Below are 25616 nucleotides of genomic sequence, written 5' to 3' on the forward strand. Positions count from 1 at the left end.
AGCAACATCATTATTCATTAAACAGATGGTTTTATAAAGTAATAAGTAGTCATAATTACTTCAAATTTGATAATTACGCAATAAAAAATAATCCAATCCGAATCATATTAGCCACCAGGCCACAAAATTATAAAACATAATTCTCATAAGTTAATAAGGCAAACGGTAATTAAAAGTGTAACCCTTAAGTAGGCACCCCCAACGAGCTTGTTTGAAAGTTGAGTTTCACCAGACTTCAGTTTTATAAGAAGATATACTGATATCATTAGAAGATATCTCAACCAATGAGAAACAAAATAGGCGGAGTTTAAACAATCGATGTGAATGGTGGGGGACGATCCTATGGCGACAGCAACAAGTGTTCAAGAATTCAAACCTGAGAAAATAAACCACTAATCCAATTCTTGTATTACAGGCCTATTAAATCCGGTTGCAGATTCAATTTCGCTAAACGGAAATTAAACGGCGTTTGTAATTTCACACGACATTTAACTATTAACTTCAAACTTGCGAAATTTTTTAAATAGATGACATGAGAAAAAAAGTAGCATTTATCTTGAAGCTCCTTCCACAGTTGAAGGTGTAAGAAATCTAATAGTAAAATTACACATCTGAGAATGCACAAAGTTGATCTTGAAGTGACCACTCTTGATTATCTTATCTACATTAAAAGAAAAAATACTTAGTAGACACCAATTTGTTGTAATCCCATAGAGTGACTTTGCATGTATCTACATCGTTTATCTATTATCTGCGGTAGGATTGGGGGCCGAAATTTGTATAATTCACGCGCATATCACGCCCTCTTTCATGTCCCTCCACCCTCCTAAATCAACAAGCTCGGGGAAGTGTTTTCAGATCACAGCGTGGTGCCAGTTCATCTCTATTCCAACCCAGTGCAAGTTCTAAAACTAACATTTTCACAATCGTGAGAAAATTATGCCCTGAATATCGTGACTTTGTGACAACCACCACAATGTCATCACCGAAACCCATTCACAACCAAGAACATATCAAGCGTCCCATGAACGCTTTCATGGTCTGGTCAAGAGGACAACGTCGGAAAATGGCCCAAGAAAATCCAAAAATGCACAATTCGGAAATTTCCAAACGTTTGGGCGCCGAATGGAAATTGTTAAGTGAATCAGAGAAAAGACCGTTCATTGATGAAGCCAAGCGATTAAGGTAAGTTGTTTGCATCCCTTAACAACGTGGTGATTCCCACACGTATTATTGGGGGTGGAATAATAGGAGCTCCTCATCTCAATAAACAGAGATTTAGAGCGATTTTGTAATACAAAGCAGGTCGTCTGTTTTACAAAAGATAACAGAGCACCCTGTGAAAATGGGCCTTATGGCTCCTTTTATAAGGGGTGGATTAGTCGCGGCATATTAATAAAGTCATAACGTGGTATTATAGGGTGGCATCTCTCTATTTTATGGATTATACTTAAACAATGCTGCGGAACTCAGGGAGTCATATAAAGGGTGAATTGATAACCCCCTAATCGGTCAATCAAAAACAAACATTTTTCTTGTAATCGTCGACGTAAAAAACGAAGCATTACGGCTATTTTTTATTATTATGAAATCAACAATAACATTGTTTGTTGTGTGTATTCCCAAGACAAGGTGTTTGTTGAGTGATAAACGAAAGAATGAACATTTATATCTATACAAAGGTGGGCATTATCTAATATACACACGTTTTTTCAAAAATATACCTACAAGGAACCGTGAATCAACGATTATTTCTGTTTTGTGTATAGGTAAATAAGGAAATGCTTTATCAGTAGTTCGGATGATAAAGTACTAAAGTGATATTTATTCAGGTTTAGAGTTTAGATCAATGTAATTTTCTCTATAGAATATTTCGAGGGTAAATAAAGAGAAGAGTGATTGCTTTGTTTGAAGAAGAGAGATGTGTTTTTCGTTAACTTCTTAGTTGTGGAGGAGCGCACATTTCTTATCAGTTTTATTTTGTCAATATTTAAGTCGACAAATTAAACAAATATAAATTTTTGAGCACAAAACTTAGAAGCACACATTATACAATAAAAAAGACGACGGTTGTAACAATTTAAGCCCCAATTTAACTGAATAAATAAAAATAACGACGACAACGTATTGAGCAGCAAAAATTTTATTAAAAATTTAAAAATTATTGTTTTATTCTAGTCATTGTCACTGTGTATTTATTTTTAAAATTACTTTAAGCAAATATAAACTTCGCCTAAGACTCATAACCCGTGGAGGATCCGACAACTACTTACGAATTCTGTCTTGCAATATAAATTTGGTTTGACGAACATAAGAATTGATCATTATATCTTTAATTAAAGCAACTTAAAGTTAAGAAATCACTAACGTTTATTGATTAATATTTAATTATACAGAGTGTTTTACTTAGCAACATAATTTTTGTCGCACTGAAAAACGCCTGGAATACTTATTTATCACCTGGTCCGTGGTTAAGTCCTTCGCGACTTCTGGGACAGCCTATATTTCATTACTCCGTACTTTCTATCTAATAATATAATATCACAAGTATACACAATTTAGTATAAACTTGTTATTTAATTCTTGTAGCGCAGTAAAGTCTAAATAGTAAAGCTGCAAGTTCACAATTAAGCTCAACTTCATAACCATAAACTTTAAATTTAAATAATTAGAAACAGTATAATTTAATATTTCATATTTCTAGAATTTAAATTGGATTTAGGTATTAATAAATTTTACGAAGTGTCCTCTCTTCTTAGTCTTCACACACTAGGTAATTTTTATACGGGGTATTGTAGGTGCCTACAACTATTTTTTCTTATAGGATCACAATTTACAATAAAAAAATCATGTTTAAAATTGGTAGTTAAAAATATCTATTAACTATTATTAACTATTAATTTTTTTTTGAAAATAGTTCTCACAATTCACGATTTTAAGTTTTCGGATACATAAATAACAATTTTAACAATTTTATTTTTTATTATTAGTTCGTAAAAATGCGTCTCTTTAAAATTAAGTTTAATTGTTCAAACTTCAATTAGCTTTAACACAGATGTTATCCAGACTCTAATAAAAGATTCTAACAAAATGAGTATTTTATCAGCATTTTAAAAATCATTGCTCACACGTTTTTGCGACTTTTTGTAAAATTTTGAATTTCTACTCTCCAATTACAACCTTATAATCCCCAGTTCCTCAGACATTTTCGGTAATTTCATTGTAATTTCCCCGCACGCTCCCATCCCTGAATGTGTTGGCGTCCTGGGAGCGGCGGTGGAGGTAAATACTCCAATTGCTCGGATAGAACAAAAGGAGGTGGCGCGTGAAAGAGGCATTGTAGTTGAAGGGATTGGAGACAGAGCGCGAGCCGAGACAATCTCCCTATGAATAGGATCACAGGAGGTACTCAATGTGTCTTTACAATAGAGGCATTATCTTTTGTCGCCAGCTGAATATGTTGGCTTAGATAGTGTATTGTTAGAATTCCAAGCTTCGAACTAGTGTCCTATTACATTTACAAATATTTTTATAGACGACATTCCGCAGAATAATAATTTACACAAAAATATGAGAGTCGCTTTACACAAAGCTTGATAAAGTGATAAAATGTTCCCATTTATTTGTACGAAATTTACTTAAAAAAGCGTCGCTGTCGTCTTATGCTACAATGTAGATAAAGAAAGGGGCATAAACAAATATCCGGTGTTTTGGGGTGGCTTGTGAACAAAACCACTTTTCGTATGTGTAAATAAGACTGATAACAAGCGCCCTTGTGTACTTCTTACCGGGGAAGGCATCCGGAAATGAATTATCTCGAGTTTTGTAATGAAGGTTCTTGAAAAGTGGGGATTTTAATTGGATAAATTTATCTTGTAATTTCAGTTCCAACTGACTTTATGGTCATTTGTAGCTTTTAAACCATATCGAAAATGTAATATTCTAATATTTCTCTCTTTCTTTTCAGGGCTCTTCACATGAAAGAACACCCCGACTACAAATACCGTCCACGTCGAAAACCCAAGCCCCTCCTGAAAAAGGAACCCAAATTTGGTTTCTCAATATCCCCCCTCATTTCGCCTCAGATGGACGGCCAAAATCTCCCCCGATCCATGATGCCTCCCATCTCAGCCGCGACGACACTTCCATCCCTCCTCAGTCACCATCCAGATCAAGATCCACTAAAAATCCCTCGTGGTCTCTTCCCCCCTCTTCCATATCTCTACCCATTCCGACATCCAGATGAATCAAAATTTGCAGCCGAGCTAGCACTTCTCTACAGTAACAGTCATTTGTATCCTCCTAGTATAAATTGGCCAATCAACAACCTCACCAACAGTGTCAATAGTCCTTGCAACATTTGTCCTCCCGCCTTTCCACGAAGAACTCCAAGCCCAGAAGGTATGAAGAGACCTGTTTGTGTAATCATGAAAAACGATGAATTTCGAACTGAAGGAATACCAGCAGGTCACGTTATATGAAAACCACTTCCGGTTCTTCCTGAACGGTTGAACCTGGGAACTTGGTTTAGTGATATTGCAAATTTAGCGACTAGTTCGGTAGGGTCATCATCACAAACGACGAGTTCTTTGAATGCGGGCCAAGATGGTGGCTCTGGAAGAGACAGCTGCAGTCCAGAAGCCATGAGTGACAAAATTATTAGTTCTTATAATAACTGAAGTTTGTTGTGTGATAAGGTGTCTATATTTACAAATATCAAATTTTAAAATAGAAGAATATCATGTGTTATAAAAATATTAACACGATTGTACGGTTTTAGAATTGTGGAGGGACAGTGCAATTTTTTTAACAGTTTCATGTTAAGATTGTGGGACGGTTTTGTTTTGCAAAGAATAACAGTTTCATTGTTAATTACATTTGTAATTGCTATTTTGTTATAACGTGTATCTATTACGGATAATTTTGTTATGTTCAGTACTGTTTGGTCCAGATAGGTTGTAGAATTAACTAAGTGTAATAAAATTGTTACGTACTATAGAAAAAATTAAATTTTTTCAGAAATGTCTGCGTCTTATTTTTAACCCAAAACAATATTAAAGCACAAACAAAAACAATAGATATAACGCACATGTAAGTATTTCTCGTTTTAGCAAAAATGGTGGATGCGCCGGGTTTAATTCATAATTACTAATTATACATACACATTTTGATTAGGATAGTTTTTTACAATAAATAACATAGTAAAATAATAATTCTTGTACATAAAATCAATGCAATTGAAAATAGTAAACCATAGAACCGCAGTTTTTCGAAAAAAATGTTTCTACATATTAAATTTACTGACAATTTGATACCTATAAAAATGTTCCTAAAAAGCTCAAAATAACAAAGTTAAGCTATAAATAACTCATTTCTCATTACTGATCTACCTGATTTGCTATAATTAAAAAAAAATACAGAATGTGCTTTCTTTTGTAGTTTACCGACTTAAAATTTTAAATCCGATTTAACTCAAAAAGTGTCAACACTAATGTAAAACATTACTTTCTAAAACTAAAAGATAAATTTCATTATTAGAATAATATATTTAATAGAATTAAGGAAATTAATGAAAGGAAAAGTAAAATCGGTAAGCCCTTAACAACCCATAAAATCCTTACAAATACAAGTCATTCAAAAACTACAAGTATGTACTTACTTTCAAATTTCTTCCCAAGAAGTATTATTTAATTTACTTAAAAATAAATTAAGCAAAATTAAGTGAATGGTACAGTATCCTCCCAGATTTTCCATGACAGTGTTTCATTTTCCTTGCCCAGTGCATTTATACACTGTCACATAATAGAATCTCTTCAATGTGAGCTGGAGATTCCCAATGAATATAGTCTTTGTACCGATGCATTCGGTCGTTACAAATAAAATAGGATTATTTTCACACATGTCGAGTTCGTGTGTATATTGTCGGAAAAATCAATGATAAAAGGAGTATTTTTTCCTAGATTGTTTCAGGATCTGTATTTAAATTGTTGCGATAAGGTTACGCCTCGAAGTCGCTGTTTGAGTTAATTACTTAGTTGAGACAACTTGGGCAATTTGTAACAATTAAAAAGTTTTGTTTGCTCTTAGCATCTGATACACACAGTGTACAAAGTTTACATATGCTAATTATAAGTTGGCGTTGTTAGGAAATGACACTTAATTACCAACTAAATGAACTATAAATCTCCGTTACTTTGAAAAGTTTAAGTGGATTCACTTGTTCGTTCCGAAACATAGAGATATAAGAGCGCTTCACGGCTTTATCTACACTGTTACCAACAGAGAAAATTAATTCATATGATCATGTCACTAACTAACAATCACAAATGTAGGTGGTCACTTTTTTACTAATCAGTGAGCATTTTAATAAGATGAGAACCGTCTTAGCATCGAGTTTCCTTCAAATGCGCAATAGAAATCTCGCTCAAGTTTTCCAGTGTACTCCATTACCATCGCTGATTATTCGCCTGATAATGTTTTCCTTATTAAATTTTGTAAGCGCCTCTAATGATGTTCTGATACGTTTAAGGCAGTTTAATTATCATGTGAATAATTACATTACACATCGTTTAATATTGTTATCTAAAGTTTCCGAGATTAACTTCTTCCAACTGCTAATTAATATCTCCACAACCCTTATCAATGTCTTGTTTGCTTACTTAACGGTTAAATAATAGCACTGCGTGTTAACATCGATGCTTTTTAATATCAGTCAACGGAAAATTCGCAAAAACAATTTTTAATATTTTGCTACCCATTTAAAATCAAAGAGCTCTTAATTTTTAACGAAATATTATTTTTTAATTTTTACGCAACCCCTATCGAACGCTCGTTCGCATCTGCAATAAGGACCCTTTAAATGCAACCGAGTGGAAAATAGAAACAAAAGTGGATACAACGGCACATTATCACATGGTAATAACGTTACTGAATTGAGATGCTAAATTACTTTCAATTGAGAAGCACGTATCTGGAAAAATAATATCTGATATCGAGATTATCTCAAATAATCCTGAATAATTAAAGTGGCAAAATCTGACTCTGTCGTTGTTTCTTCTTAAAATTTTCCCCATTTACTTTGTTATTTCTCCTGTTAGAGAAACCTGGAATAAAAGCCCGACAACAGTCCCACACAACAGCGATGATTCGTTGAATTGTGCCCGAATTGGCTAGCAACTCCAGTGAATGCACCCTAAAGACCACTCAGCTATTGCGTTATTCCATTCCTCTAGTGCCTTTCCTTTGTCGCGTTTTTCTGTCTCTACACTGATTTCCGCTTTTCTTGTAACCCTTTACAATCGGTGTACAGCGCCGCTTCCATATTCCATTGTAAAAGATAAAGTCATTTTGAAGGGAAAATATAATAGACTTGGACTCATTTCAAATTACATTCTTCATTTTGTTCTCTCCACAGAGTGATGATAATAACGTTTTCTGGAAGTGGACGTCAAGCGTCACAACGCGATAACAGCGTCTTCAAAATAACCAGCTGCGATTATTTCATTGCAAATAATAAATAGAAAAAGGGTTACTTAACAGTCCAATAAAACCATATGGACGCCTTTGGAACAAATCTGTTTGTTGATAAAGTGTAATTCGTTGTGTTTATTGAGTTTATTTACTACTTATCGTTTTATTGTTAAGGCTTAACGCGTGACAGAAGCTATCATTAATAATTTCGGTGCGAATCGATAAGCTCATTCATATTTTTACTTTAATTCAGTACATTGAGGGAACACAATCGCGAAATAGAAATCGAATTCACAATATTTAAAATAGACTGGAAATATTTATTCTGAAATATCTTTGTCGGTATCGGTGAACACATATTTCCACACATTTCGGGAGGCTTTCTATTTAGATAAACATTTGGCGGTCACGAATATATGAGCGTCTTTTGGTCAACTTCAGGAAATACAAGATGACTATCACATGACGTAGTGTCATAGCTGACCACTTGCTTCCTTTTATTTACTTGCCCTTTGCCATTTATTTTCAAACCCTAGCCAACAAAATCGACCAAAGAAATGTATTAATTTAGATCGATCTTTTTATTTTCCCACAAAAAATAACGGACGAGTTAATCAAATTTGCCGAACCAGTGTTTATTTGTTTTGAATCTATTAATTTTAAACAAATATTAAACATTCAATTCCACGAATCAGTTGAGATAAAGTTTGTATGATTTTGGGAGAAATTTTATCATCAAATTCTGTGCAAAATTTTCCATGATTTGTAGAAATGTAAAAAGTGGACACATTAGACTAAAAGCACTACCAATGTAAAACTTATTATAAGTTGATTAAGACGTTTAAAATCTTGTTTGGTTACTTTTTTCACATGAAATGCTGCGTCGTTTCAGATGTAAACAAGATCGCCGCCAAGCCTCTCATTGCGCCTCCCTCTTTACGAATGGACAATAGAATATCTGTCAGGATCCCCAGTCTGTGTCAACATGAATTAAACCCAACAAATACCGCAATAAAATGAATCTGAATTTAATCACATTTTTCCATCAACAATTACCGGTTTTAATCATGCAGAAGTAATTTCAAGTTTTAATTTAACTGCAGCATTGTCGAGAAATGAGGTTTTTAATTTGTTTGTTGTTAAGTAAATGGTTAAATATTTGGTCTATTTTCTATTTATCTGAAACCCGTGTTGGAAATTAAACCGATGATGGATTTTTTCGTCGAGGTGCTATTAAGCATTCGCAGCGTGTCTCTACACTTGGCATTGTAAATAACCCAATTACCAAATAGATCTTCAATCTTCAAACAATGAATGCGTGAATGCTAAACACCGAATATTCATGCTGAATACATTCGATCTGTGCGACATCTCGCGTTGTATTTGCTTCAGCCACTCTAGATCACGTGCAAATGCGAGCTTTTGTGCTCTGATTGGGCCCACACGTGACTTGAATGAGAGCTTTATGGTATGACGCGCCAATTCGCATCTTCATCCATATATTTTCCTCTATACATGATAGCGAATTTACATTCTGTACCAAAAAATAAAAAAAAACTCCCTTTGTGGGTATGTTAATTGTCCTGTTTGTTGCGCTTCACAAAGAGACCAAAGAAGAAAATCTTTGCCTTTTTTATCTAAAAAATCATGCCTAAGCAGTTTTATTTTAATCACGCTATGCTGATTAAGTTAGCCAGCATACAATTACTTTTTATTTGTCCCTTCATCCCTTGCGTCCTTATTTCAAAATCTTTGTCACTCCCCCCTCATCAAAGTATATACACAAATGTAGCCCTACCCCTCATCGTCAACCCTAGATGAAATTGATTTTTATGTGTGGGTACTTTCAATTAGAACCTCTAACTGTAAAAAGGAATTTGTTTGCGTGTTGATTAAACAGACATTTATACGGCTTTGCTCAATTCAATAAATGCAATATGGAAATAAGCATATGTATCCCATGCGACACTCCACTAAATCAAATAAGATTTAAATGCTGTTGTAAATCAAGCTAATTTTCATTTACACGGGGTTATCATTTATATGAGTAAAACTAAAACTGAAAAGATAAAAAGTGCAATAAAGATTATAAACAATGAATAAATAAAAATCCAAACCCGAATTACGATAATAAATCAACTGATATATCAAAGGTGCGAAAAGTTCCAATAATACAGTATAAACAAAAAACAGATACCTAATTTTTTTCTACGATTACTATTCAAACTTGCATTTTTCGCAAATCTAAACCATTCTTAAACGGTACTTTTGGTTAATTGGGTGTTTGTTTAATTGTTTAGTATTAAGTTAGATTGACAACAATAAGCATTTCATGTAAAGCCCGTTTTTTTTTAAAAACAACCACCAACCCACTCTCCCAACACTTTACAACCGGCAACGTCCTCTATGGTGACTTTTTGGTGAAAAAATCAAATACCTAGGTTAGGTTGCCTAATTGACAATTTGATTACACAAAACAGCCTTTCAAACAAAACAAAAACTATACCAAACTTCTGATTTTCCGATATCTCGCTAATTTTTTAGAGTAAACTTAAGTTATTTACATCAGTGTACGCAGAATTTTCCGCAGATTCCAAATCTGAGATTTAAATTTAGATCCGACAACAAATAACTGAGGTATGGCCGATCAAAGTTTAGGAAAGTTGATTTTCTTTTTTCCTCATTTTTCGTAATTTTTAAGGTTAAATATCTCGAAAACTATTTGAGATATTGAGATGCGGTTTGCGCCATTCTTTTTCTCGGCTCATTTTACGTTAGAAAATGTTCTCAAAAGCTTAAAATTCGATAGTCGATTTTTCGCGAAAAAAAAATCCGACTCAAACGATGAAAATTTTTCATTTTTTTTATTTTTGGCTATAGCTTGTAAACTATTTGTCCGATCGATCTCAAATTTACCCAGTAGATAGATTTCGCGCTCCTCTTTCGACTGATCTATAATTCAAAGCTTTTAAACGTCGTTTTCATTTTAAAAACATTGATTGAAAATCACCCTCAAATGACGTTTTCAAAACAGTTTTTGACCATTGCCTCGTTTATTTACTTAGCAAACTCAACAAATTGGGATATCATTTTACGCAGAATGTCACGCTGAATCCAAAAACATGAGAATTTTCAATTTTCGTCAACAAATAACTGAGTTATGGTCGTTTGAATTTTTGGGTTGTCGCCAGAGGGCCAAATTTTTTAAGGTTCGAAACAATTTGTGTTCGATATCTCGGAAACTATTTCAGATATTGAAATGCGGTTTACGCCATCGTTTTTCTCGCGATTTTTTACATAAGAAAAAGTTCTTTGATTTTTCTAAAGTCGAAATTTGCAAATTTTCGCAAAAATTCACGACTAAAACAATGCCAAGTTTCTGATATCGATATCTCGTTAATTTTTAAGAGTAAACTTAAGTTATTATATATCAGTGTACGCAGAATTTTCCGCAGATTCCAAATCTAAGATTTAAATTTAGATCCGACAACAAATAACTGAGGTATGGCCGATCAAAGTTTCGGAAAGTTGATTTTCATTTTTCCTCATTTTTCGTAATTTTTAAGGTTAAATATCTCGAAAACTATTTGAGATATTGAGATGCGGTTTGCGCCATTCTTTTTCTCGGCTCATTTTACATTAGAAAATGTTCTCAAACGCTCAAAATTCGATAGCCGATTTTTCGCGAAAAAAAATTCCAACTCAAACGATGAAAATTTTTCTTTTTTTTTTATTTTTGGCCATAACTTGTAAACTATTTGTCCGATCGATCTCAAATTTGGCCAGTAGATAGATTTTAAGCTCCTCTTTCGACTGATGTATAATTTAAAGCGTTTAAACGTCGTTTTCATTTTGAAAACATTGATTGAAAATCACCCTCAAATGACGTTTTCAAAACAGTTTTTGACCATTGCCTCGTTTATTTACTAAGCAAACTCAACAAATTTGGATATCATTTTACGCAGAATGTCACGCTGAATCCAAAAACATAAGAACTTTCAATTTTCGTCAACAAATAACTGAGTTATGGTCGTTTGAATTTTTGGGTTGTCGCCAGAGGGCCAAATTTTTTAAGGTTCGAAACAATTTGTGCTCGATATCTCGGAAACTATTTCAGATATTGAGATGCGATTTACGCCATCGTTTTTCTCGCGATTTTTTACATAAGAAAAAGTTCTTTGAATTTTCTAAAGTCGAAATTTGCAAATTTTCGCAAAAATTCACGACTACAACAATGCCAAGTTTCTGATATCGATATCTCGCTAATTTTTAAGAGTAAACTTAAGTTATTATACATCAGTGTACGCAGAATTTTCCGCAGATTCCAAATCTAAGATTTAAATTTAGATCCGACAACAAATAACTGAGGTATGGCCGATCAAAGTTTCGGAAAGTTGATTTTCATTTTTCCTCATTTTTCGTAATTTTTAAGGTTAAATATCTCAAAAACTATTTGAGATATTGAGATGCGGTTTGCGCCATTCTTTTTCTCGGCTCATTTTACGTTAGAAAATGTTCTCAAAAGCTTAAAATTCGATAGTCGATTTTTCGCGAAAAAAAAATCCGACTCAAACGATGAAAATTTTTCATTTTTCTTATTTTTGGCTATAGCTTGTAAACTATTTGTCCGATCGATCTCAAATTTAGCCAGTAGATAGATTTCGAGCTCCTCTTTCGATTGATGTATAATTCAAAGCTTTTAAACGTCGTTTTCATTTTGAAAACATTGATTGAAAATCACCCTCAAATGACGTTTTCAAAACAGTTTTTGGCCATTGCCTCGTTTATTTACTAAGCAAACTTAACAAATTTGGATCTCATTTTACGCAGAATGTCACGCTGAATCCAAAAACATGAGAATTTTCAATTTTCGTCAACAAATAACTGAGTTATGGTCGTTTGAATTTTTGGGTTGTCGCCAGAGGGTCAAATTTTTGAAGGTTCGAAACAATTTGTGCTCGATATCTCGGAAACTATTTCAGATATTGAGATGCGGTTTACGCCATCGTTTTTCTCGCGATTTTTTACATAAGAAAAAGTTCTTTGATTTTTCTAAAGTCGAAATTTGCTAATCATTTTTCCTAATTTGTCCGATCGATCTCAAATTTGGCCAGTAGATAGATCTCGAGCTTCTTTTTCGATTTACTAATTTGACCAAAGTCATTGGTGCGGGAGAAGCTGGTTGATATTATAAAATGTACATTTTTTTAATAAACAAAATTTTTTTTAAAAATGTATTTTTCTAAACTAAAAAAATGAAGCACAATTTTCAGCGGGGTGCGGAGACCTATTTTCAGGTTCAAAGGGGTGCGACTTGAAAGGTTAAGAAACAATGATTTATGGCAACAAACATTTGACGTGCATTTGAAAGCCAAGACATTGTGCATGCGGAGCGTTTTTCATCGGATTTTTGAGTCCGGCGATTTTCGAGCACTCTGTGCGTTCTTAGCGTGGTATTTATGAACGCTCAAAGTCGAGTGACAGAAAGCATTGCGCATCTTGATGAACGCTTTTGTGTCACATTTTACACAAATTTTACACCGAGTGATTTTTATGAACGCAGCCCTGGTATAGACTTTTATCCACAGTGAGATTAAAAATATCAAAATGTCAATTGTATTCAAATCAACAACACAGTTCCATAAAATCACTACTCTAGTAACAATGGTAACGTAAAAACTTACCTTAATCGCTCCTACTCGTATTTGTCTATTCAAATATCACGTTTTGAGCACTTTAAGCCTTTTTACAGGCTCTAGACTCTGTTCTCAGCACAAGCACTCACAAACCATAAAGCAACCACAATAAAACACAATTTTCACTGTTCACACGGCCATGTTCGCGCCGGAACCTACTTGATCCAAAATGTAAAAATCTAAGCGGCGAGTGCGGCGCGAAATTTGAATTTCGGTTACTGCCAATGATCAAACTTAGCTACCAAAATAAATTCTGTATGAGTTGGGTGCTGAAAAATGGGTCTCGTTTAGGTTGAATGAAAGAAAACAAAGTCCCGTTTCGATATTGTTTTTCTTTTTCTGTAAACACGTTAGTCAAGTTTTGATGAGAAATTTAATTAAAGGAAACATGAGAAAAGTGAAGTACCAATGTAGGTAGTAAGTACAACATTGAGTTTCCGTCATCAGGTAATGTACTTTTAAGATGGAACTGTTTTCAGACATGAAAAAGCCAAAGCACCTCGACAATGCCGCAGAACATCAGATAAATGTCGCCGATAAGTGGCAATAATAAGTTTGAAAGGTTTAATAAGGGTGTTTACGAGCATGGTCGCCCTTTGGTGAAAACAAGCCTTGGGCAATAAATCGAAAATATAAAATGAGTAAAGAAGTGACATTAGGATGTTTATGTGTTGGCCGGGCGCCGGGCGTTGTGCCCCCTTTGTAGGGCGCTAATTTCGGCAGTGTCTGCGCGCTATCTCCGGGAGCGGCGAAGAGCCGGCAATTTATAGCGGGCGGCGCACGTGCGAAAGATAGTGATAAAGTATACGGGTTGCCTCCCGTGATAACGCCCACTGTATAATAGGATTTACTATACGTAACATAATGGTCCATTCTGCGCCGTTTTCTTATTCTTTCTTGAGATAAAATGTTGGAATACTGGCGATATCTAGTTATCAGTGTTGCCGCAGCGAGCTCCCGGAAATGAACGAACCTGTGCGATATCAGCGCCACGACGCCACTCCACAATGCGAATATAATGTTATCTGGTGGGTTTTTATGCCTTTTGTGTTTAGACCGCGCTTCTTTCCAAGCCCTTTGTTTAATACAATCGACGCTGATTGTTAATTGAGTTTCGAGGATGTCGCTAAATGAATTTATGGAAGTTTTCTCTTCCAAACACTCTAACGATGGCGGCTTTTCAAGCATTTCAATCGCTGCCAACACCCAATTAGGGATTAGCCAAATGCCAATTCCTAACCAACTACCGGGCTTCCCCGGAGGTACAGGAATGCACTGCCGAAAGCTCCCTCGACGAATCAAAACTCTTTTCCCAAAAATGGACCTTTCTCTTCTTCAATCAACTTTCTTTTCATGCAGTACTAATAACGATAAAAATTATGTCTAAAACAAAAAAAAATAAGAAAACACAACTTCTCCAGCGCCAAAAACTAGATTTCCCTTTTCCCTTTTGTTTTGTCCTTGGGGGTTAACGCTTTGTCGCTTTAGATGATCGTATTTCGATGAACACCATCCGTGAAACAACGTGGGAGGTAGGAAATTGTTTCGCCTCTCCTTAAATTGTTTCATGCAGGCGATTAGAACTCGTCCATGTGTAACTTAACATTGTTATCCAGAAAATTGTCGTTGATGGAAATTTATGTTAGGTGCCAATACTTCGCCAGCGCCTCAAGCGATATTTGCAGTATTAAAATTATTTTATAGGTCAACAGTTTTTGTTTTAATACAAAAAATTCGGTCTTACATTATTGTGTTAACTTTGCAAACCGTTTTTCAGACGAACAATGCTGCTAACGAATACGTTTTTAAAAATGCACAGTTACAAATGAACACAAATAAGAATGAGCGTTCCTTGTAAACTTCTTCAAAAGCCAAACTCGATTATACTCAAACTCAGTTATAAGAAAATTAAAAGTGAATTTATAAAAGTTTTATGTTCTCGCAAACACATTTTTAACACTGCTTCATAAAGCGCGAGAACAGAGATCATCAAAATGTTGAAGCAGTTTTGTTATTACCTCTAGTTACTACAAATCCTGCTTCATCCCAATTAATACCAAATCTGCATTTAAAAGTGAGCGTCCAATTTTGAGAAACACTTTCGTTTGAACAATACCTCGTTGATGACACCCTCTCTCCGCTGAAACTGTTTGAGATTCACTCGTCACACAATTAGTTTAAAAATTGTTGGCTGAAAAAATATAAGCGGCAATTGGGCGCTGCTTCAATACCATCTAATTCAATGTCTGCAAATCTCGCGCGTCGCTTTATTAAAATTTAAGGGAAAAATCTTTTATAAGCTAAGTTTTTTAAAACTCTTTTAAAAGTTAGATGAATGCAGCATAACTAACGTCATGAATATTCATCAATTTAATTACATGATTCCATTTAAGGCAGCTTCAATCCATGCACTCGCACTAAATTGGGGCCATAATTTTAAAGTTGCATGCAAACAGACTTTTTCAGGATTCTAAACAACGTTTGGCGGAGGCGCCTGTTCACTTAAATGTTTACTACATTGAATAATAAAACTTGAACTGTGGACTGATTGGACATATTGAAGGCCTATTGATCGATCACTGTTCTGCCTCCAAAATTGCCAATTGTACCGCCAGTATTGTAACACAGTCTAATTTCGAGAGGTAATGAGCGATATCACGCCAATTTGGTGGTAGATACCTCGTTTCAGTTTCAGTTGATACCTCTTTAAACCACCGTGAACGACGTAAAACGAATTTTCTCGTCGCCGTGTTGTTATGATGAGTATTGCAAATGAGAGAGAGGCCGGTCTGTATTTTCTGCCAATTTGCACTAATTTTGATGGCGTTGTGACGTCGAGTTTTTCTATTTTTCCTGTGATGATTGTAATTTATTACGCTTGAAGGACTTCGACGCGCCATGGTTGTACATTATTGGGTTTCCGCATGACATTTTAAATTCATTTAACCAATAATATTTCAGCCAAAGGAGGTTCATCGCCTGCACGCTTATTTTACGAAATTACTGGATTTTTGGTGCGGAAGAAATGATCATATTTAAAACACATAATGTCTTGGCGGTATTATTTGAGCGTTGGAGTAATAGTCATTGTTTAAACTGAATCGCGTTTGCTACAAAGGCCATTGCGGTCCATTGTTGACTGAAGTCCTCCAGAATGTCCAATTCATCAAATTCAATTATCGCTTTTCAGATGGTGCTTTCTTTTCATTACAAAGCTATATTTGGTGTACAAACACTCAATAGCATCTGTGTATTTATTATTGCTTTCGCGACTTGCATCAGTTTTTCCGAGTTTCTCTTTGTAATTATCCGAAGAAATTGGCATTAAATTTACGGTAACTATTGAAATGGTTTCGTCCTCGTCAAAGAATCCCTTTGTGAGTCTTTGCGCGTACAAGCAAAGGGTATTTGTGTATCTTTTATAATAGTTTATTCGAATCCATTCAGAGTTAGGGTGCGGAAAATGTAAACGCATAACATAAATTGAACTTCAGACGAAAGATTTATTGAAATTTAATCCACACTTTGTAATTTATCCATGCGTCCATGCGACGGCGTAATTTGTTTAAGTTATTAAGGATTATGATCTTGTCTATATACGTCCTATTCAGACGAATATACAAGAACGATTTTGCTTGTTGAGGAAATTCGAAGACGCGGCAAAACGAGGTTTTTCATATTTTTTGGTCTATTTAACTTGTAAACCAATGCGTATATTGAAGCATATTGAAAGGCGCGTTCCGTTTACAATCGCTTTAGCATAATGTCGGCGGTAAAATAAATCGGCGCGGCAATAAAATTCTATCATTATTTAAGACAAAAAAACACGTCTTCTTGCAACCCTGTTTACTTAAAACAAAAATAAAAACAACATTCTAAACTTAACATTATTATGCCAAAGTAGCCCTGCTCCCGGGGGCAAAACCGCCGCTGCCGCCCCCTTCAAACTTACGATATCTGCAAGAAAGTGTTAAAATCAACAATAAACATACTCTTCTTACATTTGTTCATATTTCATTCGTTCCGCTTTGGTTAAAGATGGCCTCGTGTTTTCTAAGGCTTCCAACAACTGAACTTGCTGAATCTCCTGTTGAAATTCTTCCATGTTCGCCTGTAAAGTAGAAATGATTTGTTCTCAACGTGCCCCACAAATAATATAAAACAGAAAATGATTAATTAGTCTCATTGAAAATAATTCAAAGCAACAAATTCGATATGGTGTCAACAATGAGGCAACGAGGCTAAGTGAAGGTAAAATTAACAATCAAAGCTCATTCAATACACACACAAATTAAATTAAGCGAAATATAAGCATGTATTTAACAGGCGTTAATTGCGATCCCATATTGAAATTAAAACAGCCGGAACAAACGAACTCGAATCAAATATTGTAATTATGAGGGTGCTGAACGCACTGGTGGGATTCCCCGTTAAACTGGTTCTTGGAAAACCAAAACGACATCTATTAGAGGAATCATTGTTTGGGCATTAGTTACCAGGAGGAAAACCTCCAAGATAAATTAGCAGGAAAATAATCGCACAAAGTGGTTTTATCCACGTGTCTCTACGTAGAATTTTCGTACGCTCCCCTGTGCACTTGTGCTAGTTATATTTAATTAAGAGTGCAAAACGCACGCGGGATTCCCTTTAAAATGCGTATTTGTCAGAATGTGGCGCTCTTAAAACAACGCGAGGGGGCGACATCTATTAGAGCAATAATTGCCTCAGTCATTAGCCGTCTTCATTAACGGAATTAAGTTTTGAGCCACGAAATATCATTTCCGATTTTCTTTTCATTTGTGTACTTTCTTTTATTGGTTTTGACTCTTAGCGATATCCATTGTCAATGATCGATTGATGACACGGTTTTTACGCGATACCTCTTCAGAAGGAATCAACGGAAGTGACGTCAATAAGGAAACGACTGTGCCGGCAGGCTCAATACTTGCTTCTCATTATAAAGCAATCAAGATACTACCTAGCGCTGTATAATCCGAATGATATTGTTATCGTGTAATGTGCCTAGAGTAGTTAGCGGCAAACCAAGACTCCTATCTCACTAACTTGTCCAATAAAGCCCAAGAAAACGGTTTCGGGCGGAATTGCTTACCTCGTCTTCGAGGATGGCTTTCACTGAATCCAATTGAGCGCTATAGAGAACTGCTTGAAGATCCGCACCAGAAAAACCCTCACTCGCAACGGCCAGTTGAGCCAAATCCACGTCGGGCGACAACTTAAGGCGGTTGGACAACACTTTCAAGATGTCCAGTCTGGAGATCTAAATCGAAACTTAAATTTAAACATTAAAAACTCAATGGTACCACCTCATCAGGTAAAGGACAGTGAATGTGAATGTCCAGACGACCAGGACGCAAAAGAGCCGGATCAAGGAGATCCGGACGTGATGTGGCCGCCAACACAAAGACGCCAGAGAGGGATTCGATGCCGTCGAGTTGGGTTAACAATTGATTCACGACACGGTCGGTGACTCCTGTGTTGTCGTGGCCCCTCCTGGAGAAAAACGCCAAAAAGAAAGATTTGCATCTGGTAGCGATTTAACAGCGTGCAATTTTTTATTACAAAGTCGGAAATCCAAACTCAATAATCAAACAAAACGTCCGGGAATCTGTCGTATAACCAAATCAAATTATTTCATATTTTTACGCACCATTTAAAGTCAATAATGATAAAAAAGTCGTGATAAAAGAAATTAAATTTTGCAGCTAAATTATTAGGTACAAGTTACTTGATTATTCAGACCTCTATTATCCGGATCACCGATTTAAAAAAGAACACGTGGCGAAAGGTTTTCTGTTATCTCTTTAGATTACTGGTCTGACGCCAATAAAAAATGCGTGCCAAAGAGTTTCTTGGTATTGCGCGAATTCGAGACTTGGCCGCCATTAAGAAGAAAAATTGTACCTATCAAACAATTACAAGGTATTCAAAAAAAAAAACTTATCTAATATTTGTGTTTACATGTTTAACTTTTATAATAATCCTAGTTTTGCATTATTTTTTGTTTTTTCATATATTCTATTAAGCGGATTATCGATTATCCGGATCACCTCTGCAACAATTAGTCCGGATAATCGAGGTTCTACTGTATTTTTGAAATTAAGTCATACATGCCATCCATATACAGGTGTCCCAGAACTCGCGCCCCAGAAAGAAACGGCTTATGGAGGCAACAATTCTAAACCAAAATATTGAAACCATAATTTTTTAACTCAAAAAATAACCGAGATAAGACAAAAAAACTGTAGCCAATCCCAAAGCTGAACAGAATTTGAAAATTGGTAACTATGGACACATACTATCATCCATTGGTCAATTAAACATTAGACTCTCGTTGCCTAGGAAATTGGGATGGCCATTTACTCCACTTCGCGAATAAGCTTTTGGGATTGGTTGATAACTTTTTATCAGTTCTCGAATACTATTAAACTTAGTCAATTTTTGTTTTGAAATTTACCATCTGCATTGCTGTCGGCACCCTCCCTTGCTCTCTGGGGCGCGCGTTCTGGGACACCCTGTATTTCAACGTGTTAATTAGAAAATTCAAATTAACTTAAAAATGAATGATCACCAAATCCTCGAAAAACGGCCTTTTTTATTTCTAAAGTAATTACAAAATATCCAACGTCCGCATGCAAGTTCGCGGCACTCACCTGGGAGCCAAGCTGTCGAACTCGTCGAAGAACAATATGCAAGGTTTGGCGCTTTGTGCTCTACAAACAGGAAGAAATAAATCGCCAATTACACACTCACTCTTCCCGGTTCTCACCTTTGAAAAACATCTCGAACAGCTTGCTCGCTCGCTCCAATATACTTGGATAAAAGTTCCGGTCCCTTTATGGAAATTAAGCGAAGACCACAATGTTTGGCAGCTGCTCCTGCCAATAAAGTCTTTCCAGTACCAGGAGGACCATAAAGGAGCAACCCAGACGGTAAACGAAGGGGTGCATCGTTGAACAATTCAGGATACTAAAAACACTGCGATTTTACAGTTGCAAAGTAGAAAATCTGACCTACTTTAGAGGGCCACAGCATTGTTTCGCGTAGAATTTTTTTAGCTTCCGAGAGACCGCCGATATCGTCAAGATCTTTGTCACCAGGTGGATGTAAATTAATGTTGGATAGTGAGGTTTCGGTGACGGTTTTTAGAGCCGTGTTGAAATGCTCACAGGTGATTTTCATGATAGTTTGGTCGGGGTCTAAAATCGGACAAAATAAAAAGGTGCAAAAAGTGTCCCCCGAGAATTTACCCTCTTGATAAGACTCAAACAAGGTCTTATTGGCCAGATCAACAATATCTTGCATGACGAAACTCTCAGTTTTTTCTGCAATTTTTGTTAAAGCAACATCATCAAGTTCGTAGTCGCGAAACAAAAATTCCAATAGTTTCAATCTGTCTATCTATAAAGAAAAATTGAATTTTCCAACGGCACAAATTCCACTTACTCTAGTCAATTGTTTAATCTCGTGCACATTTTTAAACAGATGGTTGCCTCTTGTCGCGTAAATATTCTTGTTTAATTTAGAAGTGGATTCTGCAGTCGCCAAAATTCCAATCGCGTTATGTTCGCAAAAGTTTTGAAACAGACCTTCCAACATCTCGCTTACCCTAACAGTAAAAATTTGTTCCCTAGAACTTCAATGAATATCCTTTATAGTACCTGTTAAAATACACAGCTTGTTGTGCCAGAGCATCTCCTTCATTAACATTTTCGCATAAAACCTCCAGATCATCCAAGATCAAAACGGAAGGCTGATGGTGAATCAAATCAAAAAATGTCGTTGTAAATAATTTATGTAACGACTCCACGGTTTTTCCTTTGATCGATTTACAACTAATTTTTTTCGAATAAATGAAATAAGGGAACGAAGTGATAAGATTCCCAATCATTTTTAAAAGAGTGGTTTTGCCAGTTCCGATCTTCCCTGAAATATGATTTATAATCGAAAAAAACAACAAAAAGTGCAAATACCTGTCACCAAAATGTTATACATTTTCCGGAAAATTTTGGTATTGTAAGCAAACAAAAACAAACATTTATCGATAATATCCTGGTAATTCGCGATGTCTGTTGTGTATTTATCCACCGAAAATTCGCTTTTTTCCACAGGTTCTCGCTCGGGTACAGTTTCATTTACAACCACCAGTTTGCAAGTTCTTACAAAGTCAGAATTTACAATGCAGAAATGAGCCTGCGGAGGTTGAAATCTTAGAAAACATCTAAATTTACTGGTAACGTCCAGAACGACATCAGAACTGAGCACAAATTTTTGGTTTTTACAATTATCTGCTAAAAATTGTTGAAAAGTTTGAGCAACATCAAGAGCGTAGTTTTTTTTAGTGTGAATTTCCACCTCGTTGACATCAAAATAAGGTCCAGTGTGAGGCTCTAGAACTACTCTAGTACCTATATCACAATTAAAATAGTTCAAAAGTGCAGGACTTATGAAAATATTCTCTAAACAAACACTATTTAGTCTCAAGTTGGGTACAAGATCGTCAAGTACGTACAGATGAACATAAACTGCTTTTTCGTTTTCTGTGGTCAAAAGTTTCATTATAAAAACCTCAAGTTTGTTCGTTGCGTCATTGACGTGATTAGTAGCGGTGGGAATAAAAACATTAAAAGGTTGACAAAACGATCCAAGATCTTCGCTCAAATCAGTAAAAGGAACAATTCTTCGAACTAGTTTCTCTCTGTGGTTCATGTACTCTTCCAAAAAGTCAAATGTAACAGTACTACTTTCAGAACTTTTAGTTTTGCTGTTTTTTTCCGGATTTTCTTTTATTCTGCAGTCTTTTTCCGGCGGTTTTATAACAACTTCAGTTAGATTATCGATTTTACCCGGAGAAATCGGTTTTATCGTACCTACAACGCAGCTTAGTAACAAAATGACGTTGTAAAATCAATTACATACAAACTGAGACAGTAACATAGATGTTTTTGCCTATCCAGATCACAAATTTTTGTCCCTCATATAAAACCCTGATTTGATTAAGAAGCGTGGATTGAACAGTCTCCGCCAATGATTCCTAAAGTTATACAATTAATTCCTGAGTAAAAAGTAAAAAAAAATTACCAAAACTAAATGATCATTCTCATCTAAAGTTGTAATTGTGACACTCTGTATAGTTGGAACTTTAGTGACTTCAGATATGGCAACTAAAGTGTTCTCTTCGAGTCCTAGCGCCTTCGCATACAATGAATTTATACCAAAACTTTGGTCATCAAGAGCCCCAAAGGGGGCCACCGTGACATAAGCCTTTTCGTTATCATAAAGCAGCCTGACAACATTCTTTAAATGAAGAAACATAAAGTTAACGTTCTGACATCTACGGGACTACTCACACTTTGCAAATGCTTAAAATTCTTAAGGGATAAAGTACAAATAGAGTCTTTTGAGGTTAGATATTTGACAGTAAGCAAATCTTCGAACATTTTAAGTCTTCCATATAAGTTTAATTACTTGAACGAGGAGTAGTCGAGGTGACACGGCAGTTGGAAGTTAGCCCATCGCACAGATTTTCTTGGGAAAATGTTCGAAAATGTGCTGGAAAACCTACAAAACTTAGCGATTATCTAGTGTCCTGGAATGCGATAGGTGGCACCAGCTACACAACATTGATTTTCATTCTTTCGGCAAAATTAGCAATTCTGTGACGTGTTTAAAACTGTCACAGATTAATTAAGATCAATCGATCCCATTCGACTAATTTTGTTAAATTTGGAGTGACACTTAACCCGAAATTTGTTAAAAATAGAATTTAATTTAAATTTACCGGGGTTTTCCCTACTCCCCAAATTTGAATCCGACCAATGAGGTGCAAGCTGTTAAACGGTTCAAAACAACTGAAAGCTGAAAGCTTCAAATCAGCTAAACATCAACGAACTTCTCATGTGAATTTTACAATATTTTGTACATTTTCTACCCAAAAATTTACACTCATTTTATAAGGTACGTGGTCTTTAGACATTACTCTTCTTAGTTTTAATTAGCAGCGTCAAGAATTTTATCATTCTAATTTAAGTTCTAACGTTTTTGTCGGCGGTGTGGTAGCGACATTTAACGAACTTTTTGCTTGTTTTTCTAACATTTCTTGTGGTATTTTAACGTTTGATAAGTTTCGGAGCGTGTAATTTCATCGTTTAACTGGATTTTTGGGAAAACTTGCGATTTCGAGTATTGGGAAAAAGGCGGTAAAGGTTTGTTTGGGGTAGGTTACACTGCATGTTTACTAACTTTGATTCATGTTTCTGCAATAAAAACCGACCAGTTTGAATATTTATCATTACATTTAATCTGGTATCTAGAAATTACTCATAATTTACTAAAATTTTGGCCAGGGTGAGGTTATACAATGTGTGTTTATTTCGTTTTTTTTTCTTTCGCAAGGACTTTCGTCATAAAACGCCCCTTTTTGTGTGATGAAAGTTGTAACTGAGGTACGTGTTTGCCCACATGATGACCATTTTTGATTTCTTCCTTTTTTCCAGTTTTTCTCAGGAATGGCCCCCCTAAAACAAGTGAACCGGGTTCTTCCTAATCCGCCCCGAGCAATCCAAAAACCCGCTGCAATCACTACTAGAAGTAGAACGTCGGTATCAACAGCCCGAGCGAAACGAAAAGCCGAGTTTTCTCCAGTCAAAGAAAATGTCAAAAGAACCGCGATGGGTGACCTCACCAACTTCGGGAAGGCCGATGAGAAGAAGAAGGCCGCGGCAACGAAACAACCCATCAAAAAAGCGATAGCACAAGTTAAAACTCTGCCTTCAGTGAAAACTGTAGTTAAACCTAAAGCTAGCGAGAATGTGCCCCCGCCGAACGCGCCGTGTATTCACGGGGTCGTGACGAGAGCTGGGCTGAAAAATGTGGGGTCTAATCATACTGCTGTGAAACCAAAGGAGGTTTTAAAGGAGGCCAATGTGGCTAGAATTAAGACAAGATTAAGCAATGAGTTTGAAAAGACTGAAGAGTCTCTTTATTCTTCTGCTTTGGAAGAACTGTAAGTTGAATTTTATGAATATTTGCTATGATGATGGGATGATTTTCAGAAATGACTCAATTAGTTCCAGTGGAAAAATTAGGGAAGACAGGAGCAGATCCAAGGAAAGGTCGTCCGATGCCAACACCTCGTTGGTGTCGTTGATGGCCCAACAGTTGGAGAGCAAACTGAACTTAGGAAACCACGAGGTCCCTGAAGGAATCGTAGACTTTGATAAAGAAAACTGGAACGACACTTTCCAAGTATCACACTATGCGATGGATATCTTCAACTACATGAAGAGCAGAGAGGTAACTATCTGAAGAACTTATTGCCATTCTGAGAAAATATTTTAGCCACATTTCGAAATCCCCGATTACATGGACCGGCAAGTCTGTCTTACTGCCTGGATGCGATCTCTTCTGGTAGACTGGATGGTGGAAGTCCAAGAAAGTTTCGAACTCAACCACGAGACTCTCTATCTAGGTGTAAAACTCGTAGATCTCTACCTAAGTAGGATGACTGTCGGTAAAGAAACTCTTCAGTTGGTGGGCGCCGCTTCCATGTTTATTGCTAGTAAATACGACGAAAGAATTCCTCCAGCAATCGACGATTTTCTCTACATTTGCGATGGGGCGTACACTCGCCGCGAGCTCGTTCGCATGGAAATCAATTTGTTGAAAGTCTGTGATTTTAACTTGGGTATTCCCCTTAGTTACAGATTTCTCAGGAGATATGCTAGAGTAATGGTAGTAATGTTTAGTGACTGATTTATTACTGTTTACTTTTTAGTGTGCCAAAATCACCATGCCAGTTCTTACTTTAGCAAGGTTCATTTTAGAACACTCTTTGATGGAGTACACTACTGTTACTGTGCGTGACTCCAAGCTAGCTGCTGCTTCGCTGTATTTAGCTTTGAAAATGAAGAAAATCAGCGGTTGGACGCCGCCTCTGGAGTTCTATTCAGGTAATTTAGGAACTTGATTTTTATTGTTTCTAAATTTCTTTCTAGGATATAAATTAGAGGAGATAAAAAACGCGGCAACGCTATTGAACGACTGTCTTCACAAGAAGCCAAAAAATCCTTTAATGACTGTAAGAAACAAGTACTCTCATAAAATATTTTTTGAAGTGGCCAAGACGCCACTTATAGAAAATAATGAACTTTTTGTTTAGTATAATTACTAATCTTAATTGGGCCGTTTCTGCGAAGCGTATATCACTTTAAGACGACTAATGTTTTTGCATTGTACTCTAATTTCTATCTATGTTCTGTATTCTATATCGTTTTAAATTATATTAATTTTTTAATTGTGTGGTTGAAATTTCTACATGTATATTTTCGAATTAATTTATAAGGACCGTCATCATCAGTAATTGTTGTATGTTGAAATAATAATGAATTTAAGTTACAAAGGAAGCGAGTAATCTTATTTAAACTCCAGTCC

At 35.8% G+C, this 25616-nt stretch overlaps 3 protein-coding genes across 6 annotated transcripts; 2 read left to right on the forward strand and 1 right to left on the reverse strand.

The window, feature by feature from the left end:
• The first annotated feature begins 827 nt into the window (after window positions 1-827).
• On the forward strand, window positions 828-4974 carry LOC148175243 (transcription factor Sox-14-like). Its single transcript, XM_088036197.1, has 2 exons — window positions 828-1185; window positions 3968-4974. The coding sequence occupies exons 1-2, from the start codon at window positions 977-979 to the stop codon at window positions 4479-4481; spliced, it is 723 nt and encodes a 240-aa protein (XP_087892323.1). The 5' UTR covers window positions 828-976; the 3' UTR covers window positions 4482-4974.
• A 12023-nt stretch (window positions 4975-16997) lies between these two features.
• On the reverse strand, window positions 16998-22803 carry Pex1 (peroxisomal biogenesis factor 1). Its single transcript, XM_088035293.1, has 14 exons — window positions 22535-22803; window positions 22266-22481; window positions 22104-22218; window positions 21158-22054; window positions 20846-21110; window positions 20631-20793; window positions 20435-20585; window positions 20202-20383; window positions 19954-20153; window positions 19838-19897; window positions 18491-18677; window positions 18277-18444; window positions 17168-17277; window positions 16998-17123 (listed from the first exon to the last, which is right to left on the reverse strand). Exons 1-14 carry the CDS (start codon window positions 22622-22624, stop codon window positions 17057-17059), a joined length of 2871 nt encoding a protein of 956 aa, XP_087891419.1. The 5' UTR covers window positions 22625-22803; the 3' UTR covers window positions 16998-17056.
• A 193-nt stretch (window positions 22804-22996) lies between these two features.
• CycB3 (cyclin B3) lies at window positions 22997-25584 on the forward strand. 4 transcript variants are annotated; one of them, XM_088035297.1, is made up of 7 exons: window positions 22997-23141; window positions 23580-23629; window positions 23681-24189; window positions 24254-24479; window positions 24525-24911; window positions 24961-25135; window positions 25181-25584. In XM_088035297.1, exons 2-7 carry the CDS (start codon window positions 23612-23614, stop codon window positions 25342-25344), a joined length of 1479 nt encoding a protein of 492 aa, XP_087891423.1. In that variant the 5' UTR covers window positions 22997-23141; window positions 23580-23611; the 3' UTR covers window positions 25345-25584. The 4 variants fall into 4 exon arrangements, with proteins under 4 accessions (XP_087891423.1, XP_087891424.1, XP_087891422.1 ...); XM_088035298.1 differs by having other exon boundaries at window positions 24260-24479; XM_088035296.1 differs by having other exon boundaries at window positions 22998-23141; window positions 24239-24479.
• The last annotated feature ends 32 nt before the right edge of the window (window positions 25585-25616 follow it).

Source organism: Gnatocerus cornutus, chromosome 5 (assembly GCF_029298725.1).
Source record: "Gnatocerus cornutus isolate USDA-ARS CGAHR chromosome 5, icGnaCorn1.1, whole genome shotgun sequence".
Taxonomy (NCBI): Eukaryota; Metazoa; Arthropoda; class Insecta; order Coleoptera; family Tenebrionidae; genus Gnatocerus; species Gnatocerus cornutus.